The sequence below is a fragment of the Rhamphochromis longiceps genome, linkage group LG5 (genome assembly GCF_057381845.1).
Source record: "Rhamphochromis longiceps isolate RC_006_pf linkage group LG5, R_longiceps_female_GT1.1, whole genome shotgun sequence".
In the NCBI taxonomy this organism is placed as follows: domain Eukaryota; kingdom Metazoa; phylum Chordata; class Actinopteri; order Cichliformes; family Cichlidae; genus Rhamphochromis; species Rhamphochromis longiceps.
The window spans coordinates 31,000,853-31,024,503 of NC_140561.1; the positions used below are offsets into that span (position 1 = coordinate 31,000,853).

At 39.8% G+C, this 23,651-nt stretch overlaps 3 protein-coding genes across 4 annotated transcripts in view; 2 read left to right on the plus strand and 1 right to left on the minus strand.

Moving 5' to 3' along the window:
• Nucleotides 1–231: 231 nt before the first annotated feature.
• Nucleotides 232–5,469, minus strand: LOC146670320 (transmembrane protein 263). The gene is made up of 3 exons (XM_085407165.1): nt 5,161–5,469; nt 2,369–2,459; nt 232–1,544 (listed from the first exon to the last, which is right to left on the minus strand). The coding sequence occupies exons 1-3, from the start codon at nt 5,167–5,169 to the stop codon at nt 1,258–1,260; spliced, it is 387 nt and encodes a 128-aa protein (XP_085263291.1). The 5' UTR covers nt 5,170–5,469; the 3' UTR covers nt 232–1,257.
• A 1,855-nt stretch (nt 5,470–7,324) lies between these two features.
• On the plus strand, nt 7,325–19,773 carry rbbp5 (retinoblastoma binding protein 5). 2 transcript variants are annotated; one of them, XM_085407166.1, is made up of 14 exons: nt 7,325–7,476; nt 10,350–10,375; nt 10,554–10,726; nt 10,989–11,129; nt 11,298–11,460; nt 11,915–12,024; nt 12,227–12,346; nt 12,523–12,676; nt 12,807–12,878; nt 13,071–13,188; nt 14,769–14,838; nt 15,390–15,625; nt 15,729–15,986; nt 19,403–19,773. In XM_085407166.1, exons 1-14 carry the CDS (start codon nt 7,458–7,460, stop codon nt 19,453–19,455), a joined length of 1,713 nt encoding a protein of 570 aa, XP_085263292.1. In that variant the 5' UTR covers nt 7,325–7,457; the 3' UTR covers nt 19,456–19,773. The 2 variants fall into 2 exon arrangements, with proteins under 2 accessions (XP_085263292.1, XP_085263293.1); XM_085407167.1 differs by having other exon boundaries at nt 15,729–15,806.
• A 3,342-nt stretch (nt 19,774–23,115) lies between these two features.
• The window catches only part of ippk (inositol 1,3,4,5,6-pentakisphosphate 2-kinase), a 29,771-nt gene continuing 29,235 nt past the window's right edge, over nt 23,116–23,651 (plus strand). The window contains exon 1 of the mRNA XM_085407178.1: nt 23,116–23,365. Within this exon, the coding sequence (XP_085263304.1) occupies nt 23,285–23,365 (81 nt within the window). The 5' untranslated portion in view covers nt 23,116–23,284. The remainder of the gene's footprint in view (nt 23,366–23,651) is intronic.

The window sequence follows — 23,651 nt, forward strand, 5'->3', positions numbered from 1 at the left end:
CTCCAGACACAAATTTACTGCCTCTTTAATCAGCAGAACATTTCTGGATATGAGACTTTCTGATGATGATTTAACACAGTAAAAAAAAAAAAAAAAAATCCCAGAGTAGAAATAGAGAAGTAATGGCGGCTCAAAATAGATGTTATGTTTTTGTGCTCTTCTTTGTAAGAACAGCAACGTTTCTGCGATGTCGAAGCAGCAGGACAGACTCCAGCCAGCATGTTAAACACGTTTGACCTTATGAACTACTTTATTGATTATACTGGAGAAAAAAAAAAAAAAAAAAAAAAGAACACATAAGACATTCACATAGTTCAGACCCATCAGCAAGAGCTTCCATTTGCTCCAGATGTTGCATTGAAACGCTTATATTTCAGATAAATGTTAATGAGCTTCACCTGCACTAAACAGTGATGACCTTCTATTAAAGGTGCGGTTTGACCAATCAGACATGAAGAAGCACTACTTTTCTTCTTACGCAACCATCAATGAATCACATGCTCAAAGTTTCCTTCTTTAAAAAGATCTGCTCCAGCATTTCACACTAACGTGGCTGTGGGAAAAAAAAGAAAAGAAAAAAAGCAGAGAGCAGTCTTGGTATGTTGTGACTGTATCCTCAGTGGTGCTTTACAGAGAAGTGTCTCTACATGCAGATTCAGGCGGATGGGGGAAAACAAAGCCTCAGGCTCTTCCAAGGAATTTAGGTCAGATGCTGCAAAAGCTCAAGACTGTCCTCTGAAGAGCGTTTCCAACGCTGAAACATTTTTCTCAACACGCACATTTCATGCCACACAGGCTTCAGTACAACTTCAATACCATTGCAAAATAAAGACTAAAAATCAGCATTTGAACTTGAAAACATTTCACCAAATGTCTGTAAAGATTGGAAAGAGTGAAGAGCAGAAAGAGGACTGGAACAGCCTCAGTCTGGATTGTAAACAGATAAAAGTATTTATCATGAAGTCCACCACGTGCCGGTGTACATGCAGTCTGCCTGGAGCCACGAACAAAGCTCACTCCAGGACAGACGAGGATCATATGAAGCGATTTGGTGACTTTCTTGCTGGTAATTCAAGGATGTCATGATATCGTAGCGCTACTGAATCTATAGGTGCTGACGAGAGAACCGAGAAAGGCACTGTGGCGTCTGATTGGCAGAGAGAGATCAGCTGAGAGCCTCTCTGTTGGCTCAAGGTGGGGCAAGTCCATCAAACATTTTCATTTTCATCGTCATCATCTTCCTCCTTCTCCTCCTCTTCACTCGGCCTTGTCTTTCCTCTTGCCTGTGAACGGCACTTTACTGGCTACCGTCGAGCCGACGGTGGAGACGCCACCGGCCACGGCAGACACGCCGCCTTTCACCAGCCCCACCCCCATCGAGGGCACTGTGGTCACAGCGGACTTTGTGATCTCCAGGCTTTTGCCTCCAACCCAAGCCACTCCACCCACAGCGGCCCCAACGACGCCCTTGGTGACATTGAAGAGGCCACCGGTCACTCGCCACACCATGCCAGGAGGAGCTGCCGCGTGCTCTTTCCCAGAATCTGAAAATGATCACACAAACAACTTGATGATTTTGAGATTGTTTTCATTAATTAAAGTTATCAGTTTGGCGATCATGTGGTCACAATTAGCCGAACCGCCAAATTTTTTATAAGACATTGGATGAAACACTAAAAATGTGTTTACGAAAGCAGAGAAGAGGATCACCGAAGTCCTGCTGGCAGATCTGAGAGGTGGTATTTAAAGGGAAAGTTTAGCAAAATCTTTCACCACATGGAGGCAGCACATGACGGCGCCTCTTAAAAACGATGCTGGACAGAGCAGCTCGCTTTCTGTTGATGGCTTTACAGACAGTTTTTCAGCTATTTGGTCATAAACCAAAACATCCAACTAGTTAAATAAAGAGAAAATATTTTGCTTGTCAATCCAGCAGATGTTTACCAAATTCACTAGTTATCTGGTTGTGTTTTTCTGACTTCAATTCATCTACGATCTTTGATATTTTATAGTAGCTGTAGCGCTGTGTGATTAACAAACAGCTGATTTGAACTCTTGGTATTATTATTAACATTATTGGTGTTTTAAAAGGAGTACACCTGGGATTGCTCGGAAAGTCCCATGTGCCTTTCTTAACAACAGTAACGCCGAGTGGAAGCGGCAGTAGGCGACTGAACTGGTGCAAAGTGTCTCAGTGTTGGGACACAAATAGCCAGCTGGAGCTGGAGCCGCCCTTACACAAACAACTGTATTGTCCCTGATGAACCAACAGTTTCTGAAATAGCAGCAGGCAACATGTAAGCACGGATTGCACCATATTCCCCGATGATATTCCAGCGTTCCAGACACCGGGGAGCTCTGCGCTTACCCTCTGCAGACTGGCTGTTGGTGGATTCGGCTTCGTCGAATTCAGCCATGCTGGTCCCAGGCTGGGGCTCCACATTAACACTGTTTACATTCTGAAAAACACAAGAAAAAGCCAGGCTTGTCTTTACTCTGAGCTTCATAGTGCTCCTCAGACTGAGCCGTACAGATCACCTGCTCGGGCAGCTCCGCATGACTCGCAGTGGAGTCCTTATTTATCTAATACTCGGCCTGCTCCGATTGATATAAGCAAACTTTCCTCTGATTGGCTGTCGCTCAAAAAACAGAAGTCAGACAGCTCTACTCCTGCATCTGTATGATGTAATTCAGATCCAAGGGTAGAAAAAAACAGACTGAGTGTTTAGTGCAGTCTGAAATCAAAGCTTTTAGCTCACAGGGATTACTTACATATTCTGACCTCAGTGTTTTAAACTTTGGTCATGAGCACAGCATAATACTTCTTGTGGGAGTGTGACTAATATAAGCTCATAACACTGAACTGTCACATTTGCAACATGCCCACTGATTCTTTTAGGCCACTTTTATTCAGTTTGCCTCTTTGTACTTACACAACAAAAAGAGGGACACTGAATTTTAAATACATCAGGTTATTGGTCATATTTTGTGTTCCTCAGTGCGATAAATCAGTTGTGTGTGGCTCTGTGGGAGCTTTACAAAGCCTGAGACATAAACCTGCAGCTATTGTTGATATTTTTTCATAACAATAACAAAAAAAAAAAAAAAAAAAAAACACTGGTTAAAAAAAAGACACCTATTAAATTTACTTCAGTTTTATTATTACATCACAAGAGCGCGATAACAGTCGCCTTGAGACACTTTATAGGTTCAAGTTTCTCTATTTTCACTCATCATGAAGAAACATGACAGAACAAGATGAAGTACTCATGTCTCTTAGATCATGACTGTTGGAATAAGTAACGTCTAATTAAAATAAAAGTTACATAAAAGTAAAAACATATATATGCATATAAATGTAATTAAAAAAATAAAAGTATTGAGATAAATAAAAACATATAACAAAAAAAATTACCCATCAAAATGGACCTTTTATAAAAATTTGTGTAAGCAAATATGAAATACTCAACGATCCTCTAAGAGCAAGCAGGTTGTGACAGCTGTGGGGGGAAAAAACTCCCTTTAAACAGGAAGAAACCATGACCACCTGCCAGGACCGGCTGAGGGGAGATGAAATTCAGCTTTTCAATACACCTGTGGTGTTTTCCTGAGGGTACTGCTATCCAGTTACATTAATGAAATCATAAGGATCAAGTTTTTCTGGAGCTTGACCCAGTCTAAGAGCTACAGACATGTTTTCTGAAATCTGTCCTTCAGTTTTATGTTCACAAACTTTATCTGTAACTCTAAATCACTGGACAATTAATTTAACATCTAAGAATTTTGAGTTTCTTTTAGGAAACAAAAATTTATTTTGTGGACGAAAACGTTTCCAAATGCAAGAATTATTCTGGCTCTGGTACTGAGGGTTTTTCCTGCCTTGTCATTTTGTGGTGAGTGACTCCACAATGAATGTGTGTTATGCAGTTGTTAAAGATTTCTATGTATTTTACTGCCCTTTCTGTACATTTCATTTTATGTATATTAAGCCTGAAAGAATTAAACCTTGACTACAGAATTTTTTTTACTATTATTCAGATGATTTTTCTGTGGGGTTAGGCTAGATTCTCTCTGAGGGGTGCTTAGATAATGCTGATGCTGATTTCTGTCTGAATAAGTGAAGTTTAGGAGAAGAAAAACGAATCCCTTATTGTGTCCTAAATGTAAAACAGACTGGAAGCCTTGCTCACAGGAATTCAGTAAGAGTGTGGATGGTCATGTTTAACCTTCCAGCTGATTACTCTGCAAAACACAGATTCAGTTTCTAATCAGTTTAAACAAAGAAATAAACTTTTATTCTGTGCGTTCTTAGATGAATATCAGATGAAACAGCATCTGGCCAACTGGCTCAGAGTCATGCTCCAACATGTAATTATCTGCTATACTCGGAGCTATCTAAACCTCATGCTATGAAGAGCTGCGTCTTTTTGTGTGTGCACATATTCTTGAGTTTAAATTTGCTCCTAACACTGAACACTGTGTTCCTCTCTCTTCTGATGGTGAGACACTGATACAAGCTTGTGCTTTATGTATGAGAAACACTTAACCAGTGACACCAACACTGACCAGGAGCACTTGATCCAGCTGATAGTGGACATGTGTCACTGTGGTGTTAACGTCTTTACACAACGACTCCTTCTGCACAGTGGTGAATAGTGCATCTAATCCAGCACTCTTTCATAATAAAATTAGACTTCACTCCACCCCCCTGCTCTTCTGTTTTTACCCTCTTGTGCACCACACAGTTTGTTTAAAGTGAATGCTACTATTTTAATATGCGTTTGTGATTAATGTGCCCTCTGCTCGGTCTGTAAAACCAAATCCAGTGCGCTTTTTTTTTCTTTTTCTTTTTTTTCTTTTTTAACTGACTTGACATGTGGCAGTAGTGGAGCAGATCTTGGGTAACATTTGCAGGAAGCCGTGACGCCTCTTTTTAAAGCTACTGAAGAAAAAACGACACGTTTCTCCTGGAAGTCAGGCTGCTGAGGAAAAAAATATCTTATTACAATAGTTAAGTTCCACATCATCACTAACGGAGCCCCAACCAGCTTCCATCCGGTTAAGCTGCCCAACTCAAACGCATTTTGTTCAACCACTTACTCTCCCCCCTCTTTTTTCAAACACGTTTGTACATTAATAAGGATACTGGTGACTTCTTACCTTCACCATTGTTCCCAGTGCTTCTCCACGAACACACCTGACAGAGAAACTTGAGAATCTAGCAGCGTTCTTTTCCTCTCCTGCTGTTTTTTATCTTTTAATTTAATTAGTTTTTCTCAGCTTGTGCGTGAAAGCTGCTGCTCTCACTGTTGATTGCCTCTTCTTCTTCTCTTTCTTCTTCCTCTGGGTTTTCAAGCCTTTACCGCATCAGTGTGCAGCTTTCCACTTTCTCCTGGCGCACACAGTTACAGGTAGCGCTGCACAGCTCTCTTTTCACCCTGCTGGTTCTGCCGACGTGGCGCCTTCGCCACAAAAACAGTCAAACCACACACAGCAGCCCGCTGGACCGCCCTTGCAGACCTTCAAAATAAAAGCTTGCACTAATTTTATTGGCGGAGCAGGTCAATGGTGAGCAGGTGTCCCCACTTTTACACTTCTTTCTCATTTTTCTTCTTCTTCTGACTGCTCTCTTTGGGTACCATCTGCCTTCTTCTAACGCTACCTCTAGCACCCTCCTCTTCTCCTATCTGAGTGTCCTCCTTCACTACATGCACGAACCTCCTCTGTGGTCTTCCTGCCTGCTCTCCATTTTCAGCATCCTTTGTCCAGTATGTCCAGTATATGCACATGTCCACACCATCTCAGCCTTGTCTCACAAACTTTGCCCCCAAACTGCTCTACCTGAGCTGTCTCTCTGATGTACTCGTTTTAATCCTGTCCATCCAGGCCACTCTCATTGATGAAATTATTTGTTCAGCTTTCTGAAACTCAGCACTCTAAGACATTTTACAATAATGTAAAATGTAATGTTTAAAGATCTTAATGTCAACATTTTATCTACCCCTGGCTGGTGTTGGGTTCTTTTAAAGTTTGGGCCTTTATTGTGAAAACCGGAAGTCACATTGGACTGCTGTTTCGGGCTCAGCTCCGGATCCAGCTCCGGATCCAGCATCAACAACTCTGCTGGTTGTTTGTGTTTCTGTGTAATGCCTCTGTGCGGCTAATGTGGATTTTATGTAGATTCAAAGGAAAACTCACATGTAAACTGACAGAACAGTTCACGTGCAGGATTGTAGATGGTCACATGGTCAAGTGAAGGCATAAAAAGGTGCTACAGATATCAAGGGTCAGGTGCTACATAGTGATGTTGACACCAGCCTTTATTTACTGAAAACAGAATAAAAAAAAAAAGTCAAAAATATTTTCAAAATAAATTACACAGTCACGGGCGTATCCAGAGGTTTGGCATTGGGTGGCACCTGCTCATTATGGGTAGGGGTTGTACACATAAACAAGCCAGAGGATTGGTTAGTTTTCAGTTTAATAATATGATGCTTTAAATATACATTTTTATATCATAATAATCAAAATGTTATTTTTAGTGTAACAGAATAAAGGAAAACATGCATTCAGAAAACTAAATAATGTTATTTAGGACACCAAAACAATATTTCTACAATATAAAAAATGTAAAAGATGTGGCAACAGATATGGAAGATTTTTCTTTAATATAGCCGACAAATTGGTTTATTGTTTATGACCCGTGTGAGGGATATCAAGTGTGGAACAGTCTGTCTAAAGACGTGGAAAATATTGGCGAGTTGAATTAAAACCACAGCAGGAACATGGAAGTAGGGAACTTTAGACATTTTAATAAACGATAATGGTATATTAGATGTATTTGCACCAAGTAAGCAGTAAAAAATATGCCTAAATTGAGGATATCAACCCCCGGAAAATTAAGAAGAATAAGAAACAAAAATTAAATTTTAACTGATAACTAAGAAAGGAGAAGAAAAAGTAGTTTGGGGTTCATTGGCAGGAGTAAAACAGGAGAACTGAATATCAAAGCATTAAAACTCAGCCCAGCAGTTTTTCTGCCAGTCACACCTCCATGGATGATTATTTTACCTGGCACTTATGTGACATATACACATATATACAGTCGTGTGAAAAATAAAGGTTTGACAGGGAACTATGCAGTTCTGTGAAAAACCAATACAACAGCTGTAGAACAACTTTTAGCGACAACAAATTCAAGTTGTTGTGGAGGAATTTGGGGCAACTCTTCTTACCGGGCCGGAAGTGGATATATAGGAAGGAATATAGGAAGTGGAAAAACGGACGGTTGTATTTTGCTCAGGCACATCTCAGATGGCATTGTTTGGGGTCCTAGCTAGAGGCTCGGCGCCAGTCTCCCCGGCAGTCGCAGCAGAAGTAAATACGAGCAAAAGTCAGAAAAAAACTGTCAGAGGAATCGGGGTGTTTAGGGACTTTGGACCTTCAGGCGTCCAGCAATGAATCTGGAACTGCTCGGTAATGAATTAAGGATGAATATCTATTTTCTGTACACGTTACTGTTCGTACGGCGCTGTTGCTTTGTACCTATTATGGTTAGCATTGTAAGTTAGCCTAGCATGTTAACAGCAGTCGATACGAGTGCTTGTTAAAATCTCACAACTAATTAGAAACACGCTGTTAAGGTCTCCTAAAAAGCATATTACAATAGTGCTTAATATATGAGATCATAAATATGTAGACGTAAAAAGCTGGAAGCAGTAGACGTAGTAGGTGGCTAATGCTAGCTTCACATAGTGTGTTTGAATTAAATAGGTCTTCCTTTTTTTTATTTTAGACTACAGTTGTTTCGATTTGTTTTTTTTTTTGGTGTTTTTTCTTGCAGTTTCCTCGCATATTAAGTCGACATCGGACTTTTACTTGCTGGCTTTTTTCCGTTAAAAAACAAAACAAAACAAAAACTGATGCACAGCTTGTCTCAGTGACAACGAGTACTGTCAACATTTTGGGGGGAAAACATATTCACCAAGAAATTACATTAACTTGACTATAAGGATATTTTACAAATATAAAAACAGGTTTAAGCTGCCATTCATTCAATTTTAACTGTTTTCGATTTACAGTACGGTGTAAAAGTATCGATGCAGCCGTCAGTCCTTTATAATTTGCTTCCAATGAATAAGACCTTGTTGTGTTTTTAAAGTGGTCCTGAGCAACACTTCTCCAAGCTGTATGAAGTTTTTCTCTGGATACTGGTTGCTTGTCCACTCATTTTCATTTCAGTTCTAACTCACTTTACTTTCAGGCTTTTGCAAAAAGACATTTATTGTTCCCATTTCTTTAGTTGAATTTACAGAAAATACAAATGTTAGCACAAGTTACTAAAAATACCATACATTTATGTTTGTCTGTTTGTTTTTTGCACCAACAAGGTACATTTGCAATAATGGATTTTTATAACCCATATTTTGGCATGGTGTACAGTGTGTCAATAAAAAAAATTCAGGAATCTGGACAAGTGGAGGGCCTTAAAAAAATGAACCCTCATCTACGATAGATTAACAGCATCTGAAAGTTATGTCCATAAGCAATAGGGAAAAATCCACCAAGACCTGACATAGGACCTCAGAGATGCACCTGGTACTTCAGTTGATCAGTTTTCTGTCGACTGAAGTCTTATCAGAAATGGTCTTAGTGCATAGGTGGCTGCCAAGAAACCATTCTTAAGCAGGGAGAAAAGGCTGCTGTGTGCTAAGAACTGGACTGAAAGTTGGTGACAATGGGCCTTATGGAGTGATGAATCTAAATATACATTATATTCAAATCATCATAAATATATATGGTGGAGGAAAAATAAGGGAGTTACAATGGTAAATGTCTACAGCTATCTGTAAAATATGGTGGAAGCTCCATCATGGTTTAGGCCTGAATTGCAGCTAGAGGTGTTATGGAGCATGTCAAATCATGGAATTATGAACGCAAACAAGTACCATCAGATTTTGGTTAACTGTGCAATATTATCGGCGTACCATTGGATTAGCAATGACTTCATTTTCAGCATAATTCCAAGAACCCCTCCAATACGGTAGAAGCACACCTGGATAGAAGAGCACTAGAGGTGGGAATCACCATACATCCCACGATACGATATTATCACAATATTTAACGCACGATACGATATTATTGCAATTTTTTAAAATATTTTGCGATATTCAGATTCTGTACATAAAGGTAAACTTTATCAATATTCATTTAATCTAATATCAAAGTCTCACACTCAGTCTTTCTCTCATTTCAGTCAGTTTTATTGTTGACAAACTGAACGGTTTGTGTTACAGTCTAGTCCAACTTAACTGAATGCAACCATCTGGTACAATTATAGCTATTCTGAACTATGGAATTTGTGAAAACTATGCAGCCCCTTCAGCAACTGAAGAATTTGAAAGTAAATTAAAACAAAATATGATTTTACATTAAATAAAAAAAGTTTTAAACTTAATTAAAATAAAACATGTCTTAAATTAAAATAAGCAAACTGTCATGTTTATTGCTGCAATAAAAAAAGTTAAACACATTTGGACAGTGAAGGAATGTCAGGATTCTTGCTCAGAAAAAGGATCAACATGCTCTGAAGTCAGAGTTCCAGTCCACAAAAACTTTTTTTGTAACAAAATATCGATTTCTGCTGTCCCTGTATCGATACATTACTAGCATAGTATGAAATAAGAATAGTATGAACTTGTAACTGTACTATGTTTTAGTACATAGTACACGTCTTTCTTGTCCTAGGCAGTTGTAATGAAGTCTACATAATAAAGTTTTGGGGTTAGGTGTGGTTTGGTGAGAGAGAGAGAGAGAGAGAGAAAAGCGAAATTGATATATTAAAAAATAATAAATAATAGAATAACCACTCTCATTATTGGCTTTGTCTGCTATAAGCTTCACAGAAAGTGTGTAATGTGTTCAAGGGCTGCTTAGGATAATTAGCAGGATCTCTATTCTAGTTCCTGTTTAAAAACTAAGCAGTGAAATGAAGGGGTTTTTCTCTGATTTGCAAAAAAAGAAAAGGAAGCAGGGTGTGCAAATCATTTGACTCCAATAATAATTTAATCCTTAAAACATTTATACGAAGAAATTTGGATCTATAGGACCTTCCTCGGGCCTTACTGGTAGCCATGTGGTGTGCAAGTCTTTCTTAGTTTTTTTTGTAACTGTATTTAATTCAATATATATAAATCAATTTAATATGTATTTAATATAATGTATTTAATATTTAATGTTACTTTATTTGACTGACTGTGACTCTATGAGAATTAAATAATGACTAGTAAAAGTTTCTGCTCCAGCTGCCACGTCATTGTTATTAATCTCTCTTTCTGTTCTTCTCTCAGAATCGTTTGGGCAGAACTATCCAGAGGTAAGCCACCAGTTTTTAATACACACAAGCCAATTTTGTTTTTTGCTCTGAAAATCATTGAAACAGCTATATGAGTGTAATTGAATCTTCTAATTTTGAGTGCAGTCAAATTTAAAGCCTTATGTATAGACTTAAGATTTTTTTTGCTATTGTTTGTTAATGTCTGTTTTGATGACAGGAGGCAGATGGCACTCTGGACTGTATCAGCATGGCCCTCACGTGCACCTTCAACCGCTGGGGAACCCTGCTGGCTGTGGGCTGCAACGACGGTCGCATCGTCATCTGGGACTTCCTCACACGAGGGATAGCCAAAATCATCAGCGCACACATCCACCCAGTCTGCTCTTTATGGTGAGAACATGTTGTTTGTTCGTTTGAGTGGATACAAGTGAGGGAACCACTTTCAGTTTTAAACTCAACATTTCCTGCATTCTGATGAATTTTTATGAATTTGTGGCTTTCTGATGGGGGTAATATCTTTATTTCTGGAAAGGCAAGCAAAAAGGTGAAAAGCGGGCTTTAAGTGAGGTTAAGAGTTATAATTTCTGCTGTTTGAAGTGACCGTTTTAGTCACTGTTAAAGAATTCCTCATGGTTTGTTTACATATGTGCAGCTGGAGTAGAGACGGCCACAAGCTGGTGAGTGCCTCTACAGACAATATCGTCTCCCAGTGGGATGTCCTCACGGGGGACTGTGACCAGAGGTTCCGCTTCCCCTCACCAATCCTGAAGCTTCAGTACCACCCCAGAGACATGTGAGTGACCTGATCATGTCATTCTGTACACATTACCAGAGTTGTGTAGTTTGAGGTTTGGCTGTGGGTCAGATTTAAAGAGCAGTGATGCTGATTATGGGCTTTGTCCAGTGTAATCAGTCTTCAGGGTAATGATTCTATGCTAAGAAGAAGTGATGTATGTTTTAGGGACAAGGTGCTGGTGTGTCCCATGAAGTCAGCGCCAGTCCTGCTGACGCTGTCAGATTCCAAACACGTTGTCCTGCCTGTGGATGATGACTCAGACCTCAACGTGGTGGCAGCCTTCGACAGGCGAGGTGAATACATCTACACTGGCAATGCCAAAGGAAAGGTAAGCTTCAATGTCACTTTAGTCACTGTATGTTTCATTCACATCAGTGCTTTCCACACGCACTGCTGAACGTCTGTTTGTTTTTGTTTTGTTTGTTGGCATTACTCAGCTCTAACATTCTGATGGGGCATTAAACAGTCTCAAACCTCCTCCTAAAGCTTTATTTATAGTACTTCATTGATCTCCGCCAGATTGAGTGATGCCATTGTTTGCGTCTCCTAACCTCATTGTCACATCATTTTCTGGAGTTCATGTATGAAAACAGCTCTATTAAATTCTGATATAACACTTACACTGTTGCGGTGTATATGATGGGCGAAATCACATCTGAACTGATAAAATAATGAGTGAATACTGAGCTATTTGCACATTTTCACCATTTATATTTCATACTCAAAGCACTTGTCATCCCATGTTTCTGATGATTTTCTTCTCCCTCTATCTGCTGTTACAGATCCTGGTGTTGAACACAAACACTCAGGAACTGGTGGCTTCATTCAGAGTCACAACAGGCACCAGCAACACCACAGCCATCAAGTCCATCGAATTTGCACGAAAGGGCAGGTGAGTGGTAGCAGGAGGGCTTTCTGTATGTAACCTGGAGTGATGAACACAGTCCAGAGATCACAATCAAGACAATTTGTTCCAGTTAATTTTTGGTTTTCAGTCTTATTCACTTATATTCTGCATTCTGTGGGCTTTATCCTTCTTGTTAATGCTGAGCTTTTCTCTCTCTCTTTGTACATGTGTCCTGTTTGTTATGCAGTTGCTTCCTAATAAACACAGCAGACCGGATCATCAGGGTGTATGACGGCAGAGAGATCCTGACCTGTGGCCGGGACGGTGAGCCTGAACCTATGCAGAAACTTCAGGACTTGGTAAACAGGTACATCTATGGAGATACATTTTTGGAATAAAAGTCATGCCTGTTTAAGGAGTGAATGAGCCGGAATAGTTTTGCAGAGGAAACTGCAGTGGTTGATCTGACATGCATTCTTTTGGTATGCCAAATGTTTGTGTGGAATTAAAAGGTCTTTCAAATACTGTCGGTAATTTGTTCAGGACTCCATGGAAGCGATGCTGTTTCTCAGGGGATGGTGAGTACATTGTGGCTGGTTCAGCAAGGCAGCATGCCCTCTACATCTGGGAGAAAAGCATCGGGAACCTGGTGAAGATCCTGCATGGAACCAGAGGAGAGCTGCTCCTGGATGTCGCTGTAAGTGCTCTCAACACTGTGCATGAAGGTTAAAACACTCAGTTATGTTGGTCTATTTTCAGTTACATTGAGACATCACATATTTTAAAATGACCTTTTTAAAACAAATCTTACCTTTGACCTCTTTCAGTGGCATCCGGTCCGTCCCATCATTGCCTCCATCTCTAGTGGAGTGGTGTCCATCTGGGCTCAGAACCAAGTCGTAAGTGGACAATGAGCATGAAAGCTGAATGAGCATGAATGAACAGCGTTAATCTCAAGTGTTTTTCCTCTTATGTTTGTTATACCTAGCTTTAAATATTCAGATCCACGGCAGATATTTAAGCTGTGGTAATTTAAGCTTTAATGACTTAACTTGGTGCCATTATTGTGTGAATGTTTTGCTTGCCTGCAGGAAAACTGGAGTGCTTTTGCTCCAGACTTTAAAGAGCTGGATGAGAACGTGGAGTACGAGGAGCGAGAGTCGGAATTCGACATTGAGGACGAAGACAAGAGCGAACCCGAGCAGACAGGTAAGTAACAGGTGCAGCTTACATATGGCCTCACATACTGTGCAATTATTAATTTGTGTAGTTATGACTTCCTTTAGTTTTGTTTATTTAATTCTTAATTAGGGCAGGGCAATATGACCAAAAATATTTATCACAATATATATTTGAAAATTTGTGATAACGATATAACTGACGATATAATTGATTCAAGACAAAACACTTTACAACTCCAGAACTTTATTATTGCAAAAAAACCCCATCAATTTATTTTCACTTAAACAAGCAGCTGTTTTTTTTTATGTGCATTCAAACTATATAAAAATTTAACAGTGGAAATGCAAATTCCTTGTTGACAGTTTAACCAAAAGACATTTCCAGTGGAAATGGGCCGACACATCCTGAACATAACCACGTATAATATCCACAAAACTTAAAAAGAGGTGTTTTGCAACATGAAACTGCAGTAAAAAAGAGTCAGATAAGTCTAACTTTACTTAACTCATTATTTTTGCTACCGTTGATTCATTAATGCTGAATTCTCTCACAGCTGCTCTATTCCCATGTTCTACTGCATGACTTGAGTTTAAAATCCGCTTCATACGCACGTCTCTTAACAAGTGCCATTTTGGAGTCCTTATACACACACAATACGGTAATATTATGTTGAAGCACAGTACGTATCACTCCGCGAGGCTCCTGACTACAGTAGCCGCAATGCTCTGACAATCCATCAAGCGCTGCGGCTTCGTAGCTTACAAAAGTCGTACTGAAACACTTTTTGACAGATTTTTGAGCGCCGGACAAAAACCAAACCAGTTCCACACCACTGAAGTTGCACCATTTTTACAAACCAATTCTGGTTCATCTGTTTCATTCAACGATCCGCTTTTGCCCTTCTCATTTTCCGTTGCTATCATGCTTTTTCCGGCATGTGTGTATGAAAACAAAGGCACTGCGCATGCGTGTTTTACCCATATTCTATCGCGATATTTCATTTTCATATCATTGGCTAACATTATACCGGTATTATCATGAACGGTATGATATGGCCCAACCCTATTCTTAATTATTAAATGACTTCTGTTTTAAAGCTCTTTTTGTAACATCTTCGCTGATCCCGCAGTGGCTTTTTTGAAGTACAAGAAGTGTTTATTTGCATGTAATTTAATATGGAACAGCAGAAGAGTAGTTTATATTTGTTCCTACTTCTTGCTGAATACAGATTAGAGGGTGCGTCTTTAATATGCAGTGGAAAAGTGAGTCAAGTCTACTCAAATATCAGGCTATTGGGGTGTATATACAGTATATTCCAGTGTGCTGTTGATTTTAATGCACAAAGAAAACAGAGGCAGTACTTGGAGCTGTGAAAAAAGTAAGCAGATGACAGATTTTTGGTGAAAAGGCTGCAAATAAACTAGATTAAAATTGTCTAAAAAAACATTTTGCTTTCTATACGGCTAGATTAATTTACAGTCTTACTCCAAAAAATTTTTTTTTCAGATGCTCTATAGCCACAACAGTGATGGCAGCTTTTCCGCATGAGATCCATACAATTAAACATTGCATCATAATGCAGAGATGAACTTGTGTCCACATTACAGGTGCAGACGCTGCAGAAGATGAAGAGGTGGATGTGACCACTGTTGATCCCATAGCTGCTTTTTGTAGCAGGTGAGAGCGCTAACAAAGAGTAGAAAGAGATATCATATTTACAAAATCCAAAATTGCCCAATCAAATTGTAAATACCTATTAATAACTGGTAAAAAGGAGGCCTTCCTTCCAACTGTCATGAACGACTTGCTCCTCTTTATAATTTTGAAGGATCTTACCTTACAATGTAAAGTACCTTGGAACAACCGTTGTTTGAAATTAGCGTTGTATTAATGAAATTGATCTGAATGTGAGTGGAAATGAAAATCTTTGTGGTTTCGTCAAATCTTCCAGGCGACCCTTATCTCATCCTTTAACTCATCCAAAACATTTAGTCTTAAGGGTTATGTTTTAACTCACCTCCATGTTTTAAATGTAACATTAAAACTGGTTTAATCATCAATCCTTTAGCTTATAAATCAGGACGACTGGAACCTCTCAAAACTCTATTTTAGCCATCTGGAATGCCTTAAAAGATCCTGCAGGTCTCTAACACACCAGGAAGATGATTATTGTTATAAATGTAAGTTTAAAAAAAGTGAAAAGTCTTATCTGTGTTTGTGTTATTTAGTGATGAGGAGCTGGAGGACCACAAGGCCCTGCTGTACCTGCCCATCGCCCCCGAGGTTGAAGATCCAGAGGAAAACCCGTTCGGTCCCCCGCCAGACGCTTCAGTTCAATCTGGAGCTCCAGAGGACACATTGACTGGTGGTGATAAGAAGCAGCGCCAGCCTTCATCTGAAGGCGGTCCAGCCAAGAAAAAAGCTCGGACCACCACCATTGAACTGCAGGGGGTGCCCAGTGATGGTGAGAGAGAGGAGATAAATTGTTGGTGGTTAAAGTTACAAAAAGAAAATTTCACTTCTTTTCAAGAAGTTATAAAATGGCCTTTTGTCTTCGCTCTCCTCAGAGGTACACCCCTTACTGGGTGTAAAAGGGGACGGCAAGTCAAAGAAGAAGACAGCAGGCCGGCCCAAAGGCTCCAAAGGTAAAGACAAAGACTTCCCCTTCAGGCCGAAGCCCTACAAGGGTGATCGGCCCTCCTTTCCTGTGGTGCCCGATGCCCTGGGCAGCTCTGGCCTGGGAGGAGTAGGAGGAATAGGAGGAGGAGGAATAGGAGGAGGAGGAGGAGGGCTGAAGGGCAGAGCAGAGGGGGGCCAGGCCACAGGTAAGCATGCTACCACCCATGATGATGATGATGATGCTGCTGCTGCTGCTGCCGCCTCTGAGTCTGGGAGCTGTTAGCCCTGCTAGTCTGACTGATGCCCTACCAGCCTGGCCTGTCTTCAAAGCACCCCCACCCCTACCCCTGTACTGCTTCCACCCCTCCAACCCCAACCACACAGCTCACTAACAGAGACCCACCTGTTATAAAGCCACAGTCTGGAGGTTAGAACATGTGCTCATACCTAACAGTCTTTTTAACATGAGATCCAATTCAGGCTGAAAAGATGACATCAGCATACTGTGATTACTCCATACACACCCATCTGTCATAAACACTGACAGACTTCGTCTACAGGAGAAAAACTGTCAGATTGAAAAATTTCCTAACTTTATCCTGAGATCCTAATAAAATTCACACCTTAAATTAAAAAAAAAAAACCCCAAACAAACAGATTTCTAAGAATTAGGATGATCTCTCCAGTTGTCTATTGTTGACCACAATCTAAAGACCCGTGAAGAGCAAATTTGTCCGCAGACGCAATAAACTAATGGATGCTTCGGCACATCATTTTTGGGAACTACATAACAAACGTCTCCAAACCTGTCCAGCAGGTGGCGGTACTGCACAAGTTAAATTGGATCCATGTGTTGGGAACATGGCCTTTTTGTAATGGGTGTATGTGTCCTTAAAGCAGTGAAACTATGGGGCAGAGAGCCACTGTAGGTGATGCAAGGAAGATTGATGAAAATAAAATAAGTGAGAATGAAGTGAATTTAATTTTAATTCTTTCATCTTATATTATTGCCTTTTATTAATGAAAGATAAATAAGACTTTGTGGACGCTATTAGGTTGACCTCTAGTTCTGATTTACAAAATTTGAGGGCAGTGGGGCCTGAATTTTTCCAGTGCTTGAAGTAGTTTGAGAACCACTGCCTTAATGCATCATCTGTATTTGGCAAGGTATTTTTTTCTATGATGTTATAATTATTTAAGCTATAACACATTACCCGCGGTGTGCAAGACATTTCCCTTCAGTTTGTGAAGCGTTGCTGTGTTTGATAGATCACATGGTCAACTTTAAAACATATTGTTAGGTGTACTCATCTGCTTGTTTTCTCTTAAGGATTTTTTAGGGACCCCTCCACTGCAGGCATAGTCAACATTATGTTTGCTTGATCCTGACATCTTTGGCTTTTGTAATACATATCAAGTAAATTCATCAACACAGAGAAGTATTTTTAACATCACAGTTTTATTGCATTGTTTAGCTGCTCAGCCTAACTGCGGGGTCACTCTGGGCACAGCTGTCTTGCTTTCCAGCTGTCGGAGCTGATCGCACCCACTGAAGATAATGATTGTACAAAAATATTTCCTGGAAATGGCTCAGTGCTTCTCATTGCTTGAAACAGTTGTAAGGTCTGTTCAGCTTCATCAAGATGCACAGGGCAGGTTAGGAGGGCAGGAAGTCAGGCAGAGCAGGTGGCTTTTCAAAATAAAAGATGATGGATGCTGTTTGATGGATAGTTTAAAACTGCGTTGGAGATGCACACTGTGTCTAGTCCAGGGCTAAGTGAACAAATTCAAACAAACACAGTTTGTTTTTAACTAATTGAACAGGTCTGGTGAACAAAGAAGTCCCTGGATTATTCCTTTGTGCAGAGCCTGAACCTGTTATTTGTAACAAGTGTGGGCTTGTGTGTTTGTGGACTGAATAGTGTGGGAACAGCTACAATGACAGTATCTTAGAAATGACACACCTGGCTGGCCAAGTATGAATGCCAACCTTGAATTGACGTCATCACAGTGATAGAACCACTGCTGACATTTCCTCTAGCTTCTCTTTGGCCTAAAATGGGATCTTAGAGTTCAGCGTTTTGTTGTTTTTCAATAAATGAACAAAGTGGAAATCTGCTCCCAGAATTTCGTCAGGCTGTCATTGTAATTTCACTGCATTTCAGGTCAGAGAGCAGAGCTTTAATCAGCAGTTATAACAACTGAACTTAAACTGGAACACTGCTGTCGGGAACTTATCAAACAGCACATTGAAGTGGCTGCACGACAAGCGAGCATTAAATGATAAATACATTAGTTTTCTCATGGGAAACAACGACAGTGGCACACAAACTAAATACAGGAAAATGACCGAAACGTAATGCTGTGATCAGTCTTCCACAGATATTTGAAAAAGTTGACTGATTGTTGAGTTTTTCCCCACCTTTGTTATTCCTCCCCGACTGTGGCTTTTCACAGGTATAACCTCTGCTAACTGCAGCCTCGCTCAGACTAATCTGCCATCATTTAAATTTGTTGATGTTGGGCTGTGGTTGGCAGATGGGTGTTGACGTGCCCGTTGATGGGATGGGTGTAGCTTGTTTCCCTGTGGGCTAGCTGACAAGTCTACTTCCTGCTTGGCCTTTGACCCTCCTGCTCCCACTCCCGCCTCGCTCCTTGGGCTTTTCATGTGATATAAATGTTTGTCTGCAGTGTTGCTGCTCAGATCTTGAGGGTGTGAGTATGTCTGTGCGTGAGAGAGTGAAAGAGATACCAGATGACGGTATACATTTTTTTTTTTTTTTTTGTATGAGTAGCAGGTGATGGCTGAGGTCCTGTGATTTACGCTGGTCTCTTTCCCCACATTTAGTGGTTTGTGACTTTAATCACATTCAACAGATTTTCTTTTTGATTTTTTTTAATTTAGCTTCCTTCTTTTTGCTTTCACTCTTACAGCCACTGAAACAGAACATTTCCTGAACAGATGTTACATGTCATATGATTAAAATCCTTGCACCCCTTCCAGGAAGCGTTAAAAAGTAGCCCTGGACCTGTGACAAATTAATTTGTGTGTGAAAACATTTCTCTTTAGAAGTGTTTCAGCAGTCATTACATGTTGTACATTGTGCTGAACTTATCCAAGGAAGTTCCACTCTTACAGGCCACACTACGTATATTTTCACAGGAGGAAGAGTGAATCCACCAGCCAGTGTGCATTTACTGTTGTTTGAGAATTTGTATTAATTTAATCGTAGCCAGAACTTTTTTGTGTGTGTTTTACATCCATGCTTCTGGTTAATACTAAATCTAAACAAATATATGGTTTGTAGATGTGGGATATTTAAAATACTTAAAATTTTAGATGACCGAAATATCTGAAAATAATTAACTTGATTATTAAATATTAACCAGTAAATTACAATAAAACTAAACTAAACTAAAATTAAACAGGTGTTGCCACAGTCTTGCATCCTTCTTATCCAATTTTTTTTTTAAAGTTTTCCTCCCTTCCTGACTCAACCCTCCCCCATTTATCTGGGCTGGTGGTCAGAAACAACTCACTCAGACACACACACACACATTACAAATGACGGGACAGTGATTAACCTTCGCGTAACTGACGGCGAGTTTTTTTCTTCTGCAGGGAGTCTGGTCACACCGTCGTACAAACAGCACGACATCGGAGGGATGGACTGATCCAGCTCTGTGTGTTTGTGGAGGAACATCAGCAGGCTCAAAAGAAAGAGACACAAATCCTGAAGTGGTGTACAGACTGTGAATGAGCAGCCTGTTTGGTGTGCAGACTGTTTTCTCCCCCAACCAGAGACCAGCGTCACAGGAAAACTCGTCAGCCCGGTTCTCTGACCGGACCCGTGAAGCGGCCGAGTTGTCACAGTAGAGGTCACACGTCCTCCGTAGGATTTCATCATGTATAGAACGTCTGTGTCCTAATAGTGTGTGCGTTGTCTTGCTTGTCGTTTTTATACGTATTAAAACATTCTGATTTATAAATAATGATTTGAACTTTGACTTTAATTTCAACTCTGAGCTTCTGGCTTGTTTTGAATAGCTCCTTACTGAGGATTGAAGGCTGAGGCAGATGAAGGTTTTCATGGGTGTCTGTTCAGTATCTGTCAGCCAATAACAAAAATTTTAGATGTACAAAACATGCCGACATGTTTGATGAACAGCCGGATCTGTGTTGCAACAGTCTAAGCAAAGATGATTCAGCTGATCCAGCTAAAAGACATGATCCCTCCATTGTTTCCTGGGTCCTCCCAGTAGGACATGGCCCAAACACCTTACCTAGAAGGTAAGCACTGTAGTCTTAAGCCATTCAATCTACGTGGGTTCATCCTGTGGGCCCACCACCTGTAGGATGAGCGGGAGGCATCTGGCACTTTGTGGATTGTGCGGCAGTTGAAAGTGGAGGTCCTCCTCAGCCCCTTAAACATTTCCTTCAATAAATTTTAAAGAGGAGATGATTTTACCAAGACAGTCACGTGTCCACTGGTAGATCACGGCCTTATGAAGGAGTTTCTTAACAATATAAAAGAAATAGTACTATTGTTCTCGTTCGAAGAAACTGGTTTATTTAAAATTGGCAGCAGTGAATGAAAACAGTACAAATAAAATTACATTTAAAGTCTAAAATAAACATTTCTCAGGTGGTGAGTCATCTGTGAAACACCCTGAACTGCACTACCTTGCTTGAAAGTGTTTGAGGATTAAAAACTTGCTGGCTTTACGGTAACACCTGTAACAGTTGATGCTGTGTTACATAAACTGTTGAATTGAATCACCGAAATAAAATGTTTTCAACTGAGCAGAAAAAGTAAATTTATGTGGAACTTGGTAAGAAAAAAATACTTTAATTTCTTTTATCCGTGTTGCTTTTTGTCAGTCGTGGGATTAGAAAATATCATAAATGAAAATTCTGTGCAGCATAATAAAAACCTGACACCTGTATCTGAAAATATGTAAAAAACAAACTAAAGACTTTTTTTTAAAAATATGTGTGCAAATTCACACTCGTGACGATCAAAACTGGTGTGATTAGAGATCTTGTGTCTTTCCTGTCTGGATCTGGATTTATTTTTTTAAAATATTTTTTCCAGATGCACAATATTAATTCATATTGGTACCAAGAGTATACTTCTTTGTTTGATTTTACCATAACATGCGATGGTTATAATTCCTTCCTGGATTCAGATGCTCATTCACTGAAAAGGTAAATTACTTCTGAGGGATTACTTCTATATTTTCATTCTTGGGCTCTACTAAACTATCCTTGCATGATTCACAGTTTAAAATAATTCCTATTTTTCCTTAGGGCCTGGGTGCAGCCCTTCATTCCATATAAGGGACAACATTTCAGAGCCAAGAGCAGAAAAAACAGTTTGATGTTTCAGCTTTTTATTCGCAGGTTTATCCTCACTTTCATCCTACACAGACCTCATAATTTTAAACTTCTGCACGTTTTATCTGAGTATATACAATAATAACAGCATCTGTCTGTGTGTGTGTATGTATGACAGCAAATAACAAAAAGCATAATCAGTCTGTTTCAAGTTCAGTTTTATTTATATAGTGCCAAATGACAACAACAGTTGGCTCAAGGTGCTTTATATTGTAAAGTAAAGATCCTACAATAATACAAAGAAAAAAGAGAACGCCCCAACAATCAGATGACCATCTTTTAACAAATGCTTTGGTGACAGTGGGAATGACAAACTTCCTTTTAACAGGAAAAAACCTCCAGGAGAATCAGTCTCAGGGAGGAGCCATCTGCTGCGACTGGTTGGGGGTTGAGTACAGGATGACTGGACAAAGACTGTAGAGTGTCATATTTGCTTTTTTTTGACTGTCAGCAAATCAAAGGTAATTTTTTCGTGATGGTTGCTGGAGCTGAATGTTGATATCTTTTCCAAGAAGGTATGGCACAAAGTCAGAATAAGTAACACCATAATAAACAGAAATTAAGTGTTACTAACATTAGCTATGACTGCCAGTGTTTACTTTTAAAGGAAGGGTATTGTATTTTTTATATATATATATATATTTTTAAATTTGTTCTTTTTCTAAACATACTTTACGAAGTTTGCAGTAAAAATCAGATAAGAGTACCACGACAAATGTTTACTTTAATTAAAGAAACACTTTGTAGGAGTAGGCCATGTGTTTGTAAGTAATTGAACAAGAATAAATTGAACTTCAGCTATGTCATTTTATATTACAGTGCTTTTCTAACTAGGCACCTTATTCTCTTTCTCTTGAGAATATGTTCTTTAAAGATATAATGCCTTTTGGTGTCAGTATTATCACTTTGACCTTCAGATCAATGTATTGCACTTGAAGAAGAGGTCAGAAAACAATGTTATAGGGCTTGTTGTCAGTTTTCAACCAATAAATCATTAAGCTGACCTCAAAGACTTTGGTGGATGTTAAGCCAAATTTAAATGTATTATTAAGGTGACCCCACTCTAATACTCCTACAAAGTTTACAATCAGATTGAACACACACACTACCAGAAACATAACCTCCTTATCAGAAGATAAAAAGACAAACTAAACAAGTAGCTGTCTTGATGGAGGTAAAAATAATTTCTGATGCTTAATTTCAAATTGTATGTCAAATAAATGTATTCATTGCTAATGCACTGCTTAACACTGAAATGCATTTTAAATTTGAAAACCTTTTCTGAGATACATGCAGGTACTACTGATGAATCACACGATTTACAGTGGTTTTTCCATTTCTTATCCTCTATTTCACGTGTAATGTTGTCAGAAACAACACTGGCGTCTTTACAGTCCTTGAGCCCATCTGTCCAACCCTCTGACCAATCACAGTGGAACAGGCGGGACATGGGAGTACAGCCAACAGGGAGCGGCTTGTCAATGTGCGTAAAGAAAGTGAAGTTGGGCAAAATTAGCAAGAATAAAAACTGAAAAAAGCTACAAATAAAAGCATGTAACACAACTTTTTTTTTTTTGCTTTAGGAAAACTTTATAAAACAAAGAGAGTATATTTGAAGACCAGTATACTCCTCTATTCCACAGGCACCGTCTTACTCTCTAATACTGTGTTAAACACTGGTCAAAAACTCCACTGCCCACTCTTTCAGACATCTCCATACCACCACAGATATGGTTACTTGGATCAACTGTTGTCATCCTCTTCCTCCTTTACTAATCCTCTGTACTTCCTTATTCACCAACTGTCCTCCATCCGTCCTCCTTTATCTGTCATTTTGTCATTTTCTTCATTCATCAGTTCCTCGGTCATTATTGCGTTTGACTCTTATCAGGAGTTTTATTTTGAAGTCAGACCGGAAGTGGTAATGTGGGCGGTGACAAAGTCGCCGGGGCCGGGCAGCAGCAAGGGTAGTCCGTCGGTTGTGTTGTAGTCTCCTTAAATTACTGCTTGCAGTCAGTAGTGGATCTACAGTTCTTGTATGTTGCCGTGTCGTTGTGTGTCACTTTCTGGCCGTTGACGGGAGCGCACTTGCTGGTCTCTGGTGTAATGGAACTGGACAAAATGGACGAAAACGACTGGAAGTACCACGGAGAAGGAAACAAGAGCCTGGTGGTCTCACACGTACAGGTGAGTCAGCTAGCACAACACTAGACTAGCTTCGGGTTCTACTAAAGCCTTTTCGCCTCGTGCTTTTCGTGGGCAAAATGTGCCTCGGGTCGGGATTGTTTCTACCAGAAAGTTTGTTTGGAGAAAAATGATAAGGGCAGGCGAAATGTCACCTTGTAGGATTTTGTTTATTTTCGGTACATCGTTAGCCTGTGTTTGCTAGCTGAGCCGGCTTGCTAGCTAGCACCAGCTAGTTGTTCAGGCAGTCAGTGAAAAACTGTCAAACAGCAGCGAGGCTAATGCTTAC

Excerpts from the sequence above, each read along its gene's own strand:
- LOC146670320 (XM_085407165.1), bottom strand. Across the intron at positions 1,545-2,368 it reads CAACAGCCAGTCTGCAGAGG|ATTCTGGGAAAGAGCACGCG; the intron begins GTAAGCGCAGAG and ends GATCATTTTCAG.
- rbbp5 (XM_085407166.1), top strand. Across the intron at positions 12,879-13,070 it reads TCTGGGCTCAGAACCAAGTC|GAAAACTGGAGTGCTTTTGC; the intron begins GTAAGTGGACAA and ends GCTTGCCTGCAG. Across the intron at positions 14,839-15,389 it reads ATAGCTGCTTTTTGTAGCAG|TGATGAGGAGCTGGAGGACC; the intron begins GTGAGAGCGCTA and ends TGTGTTATTTAG.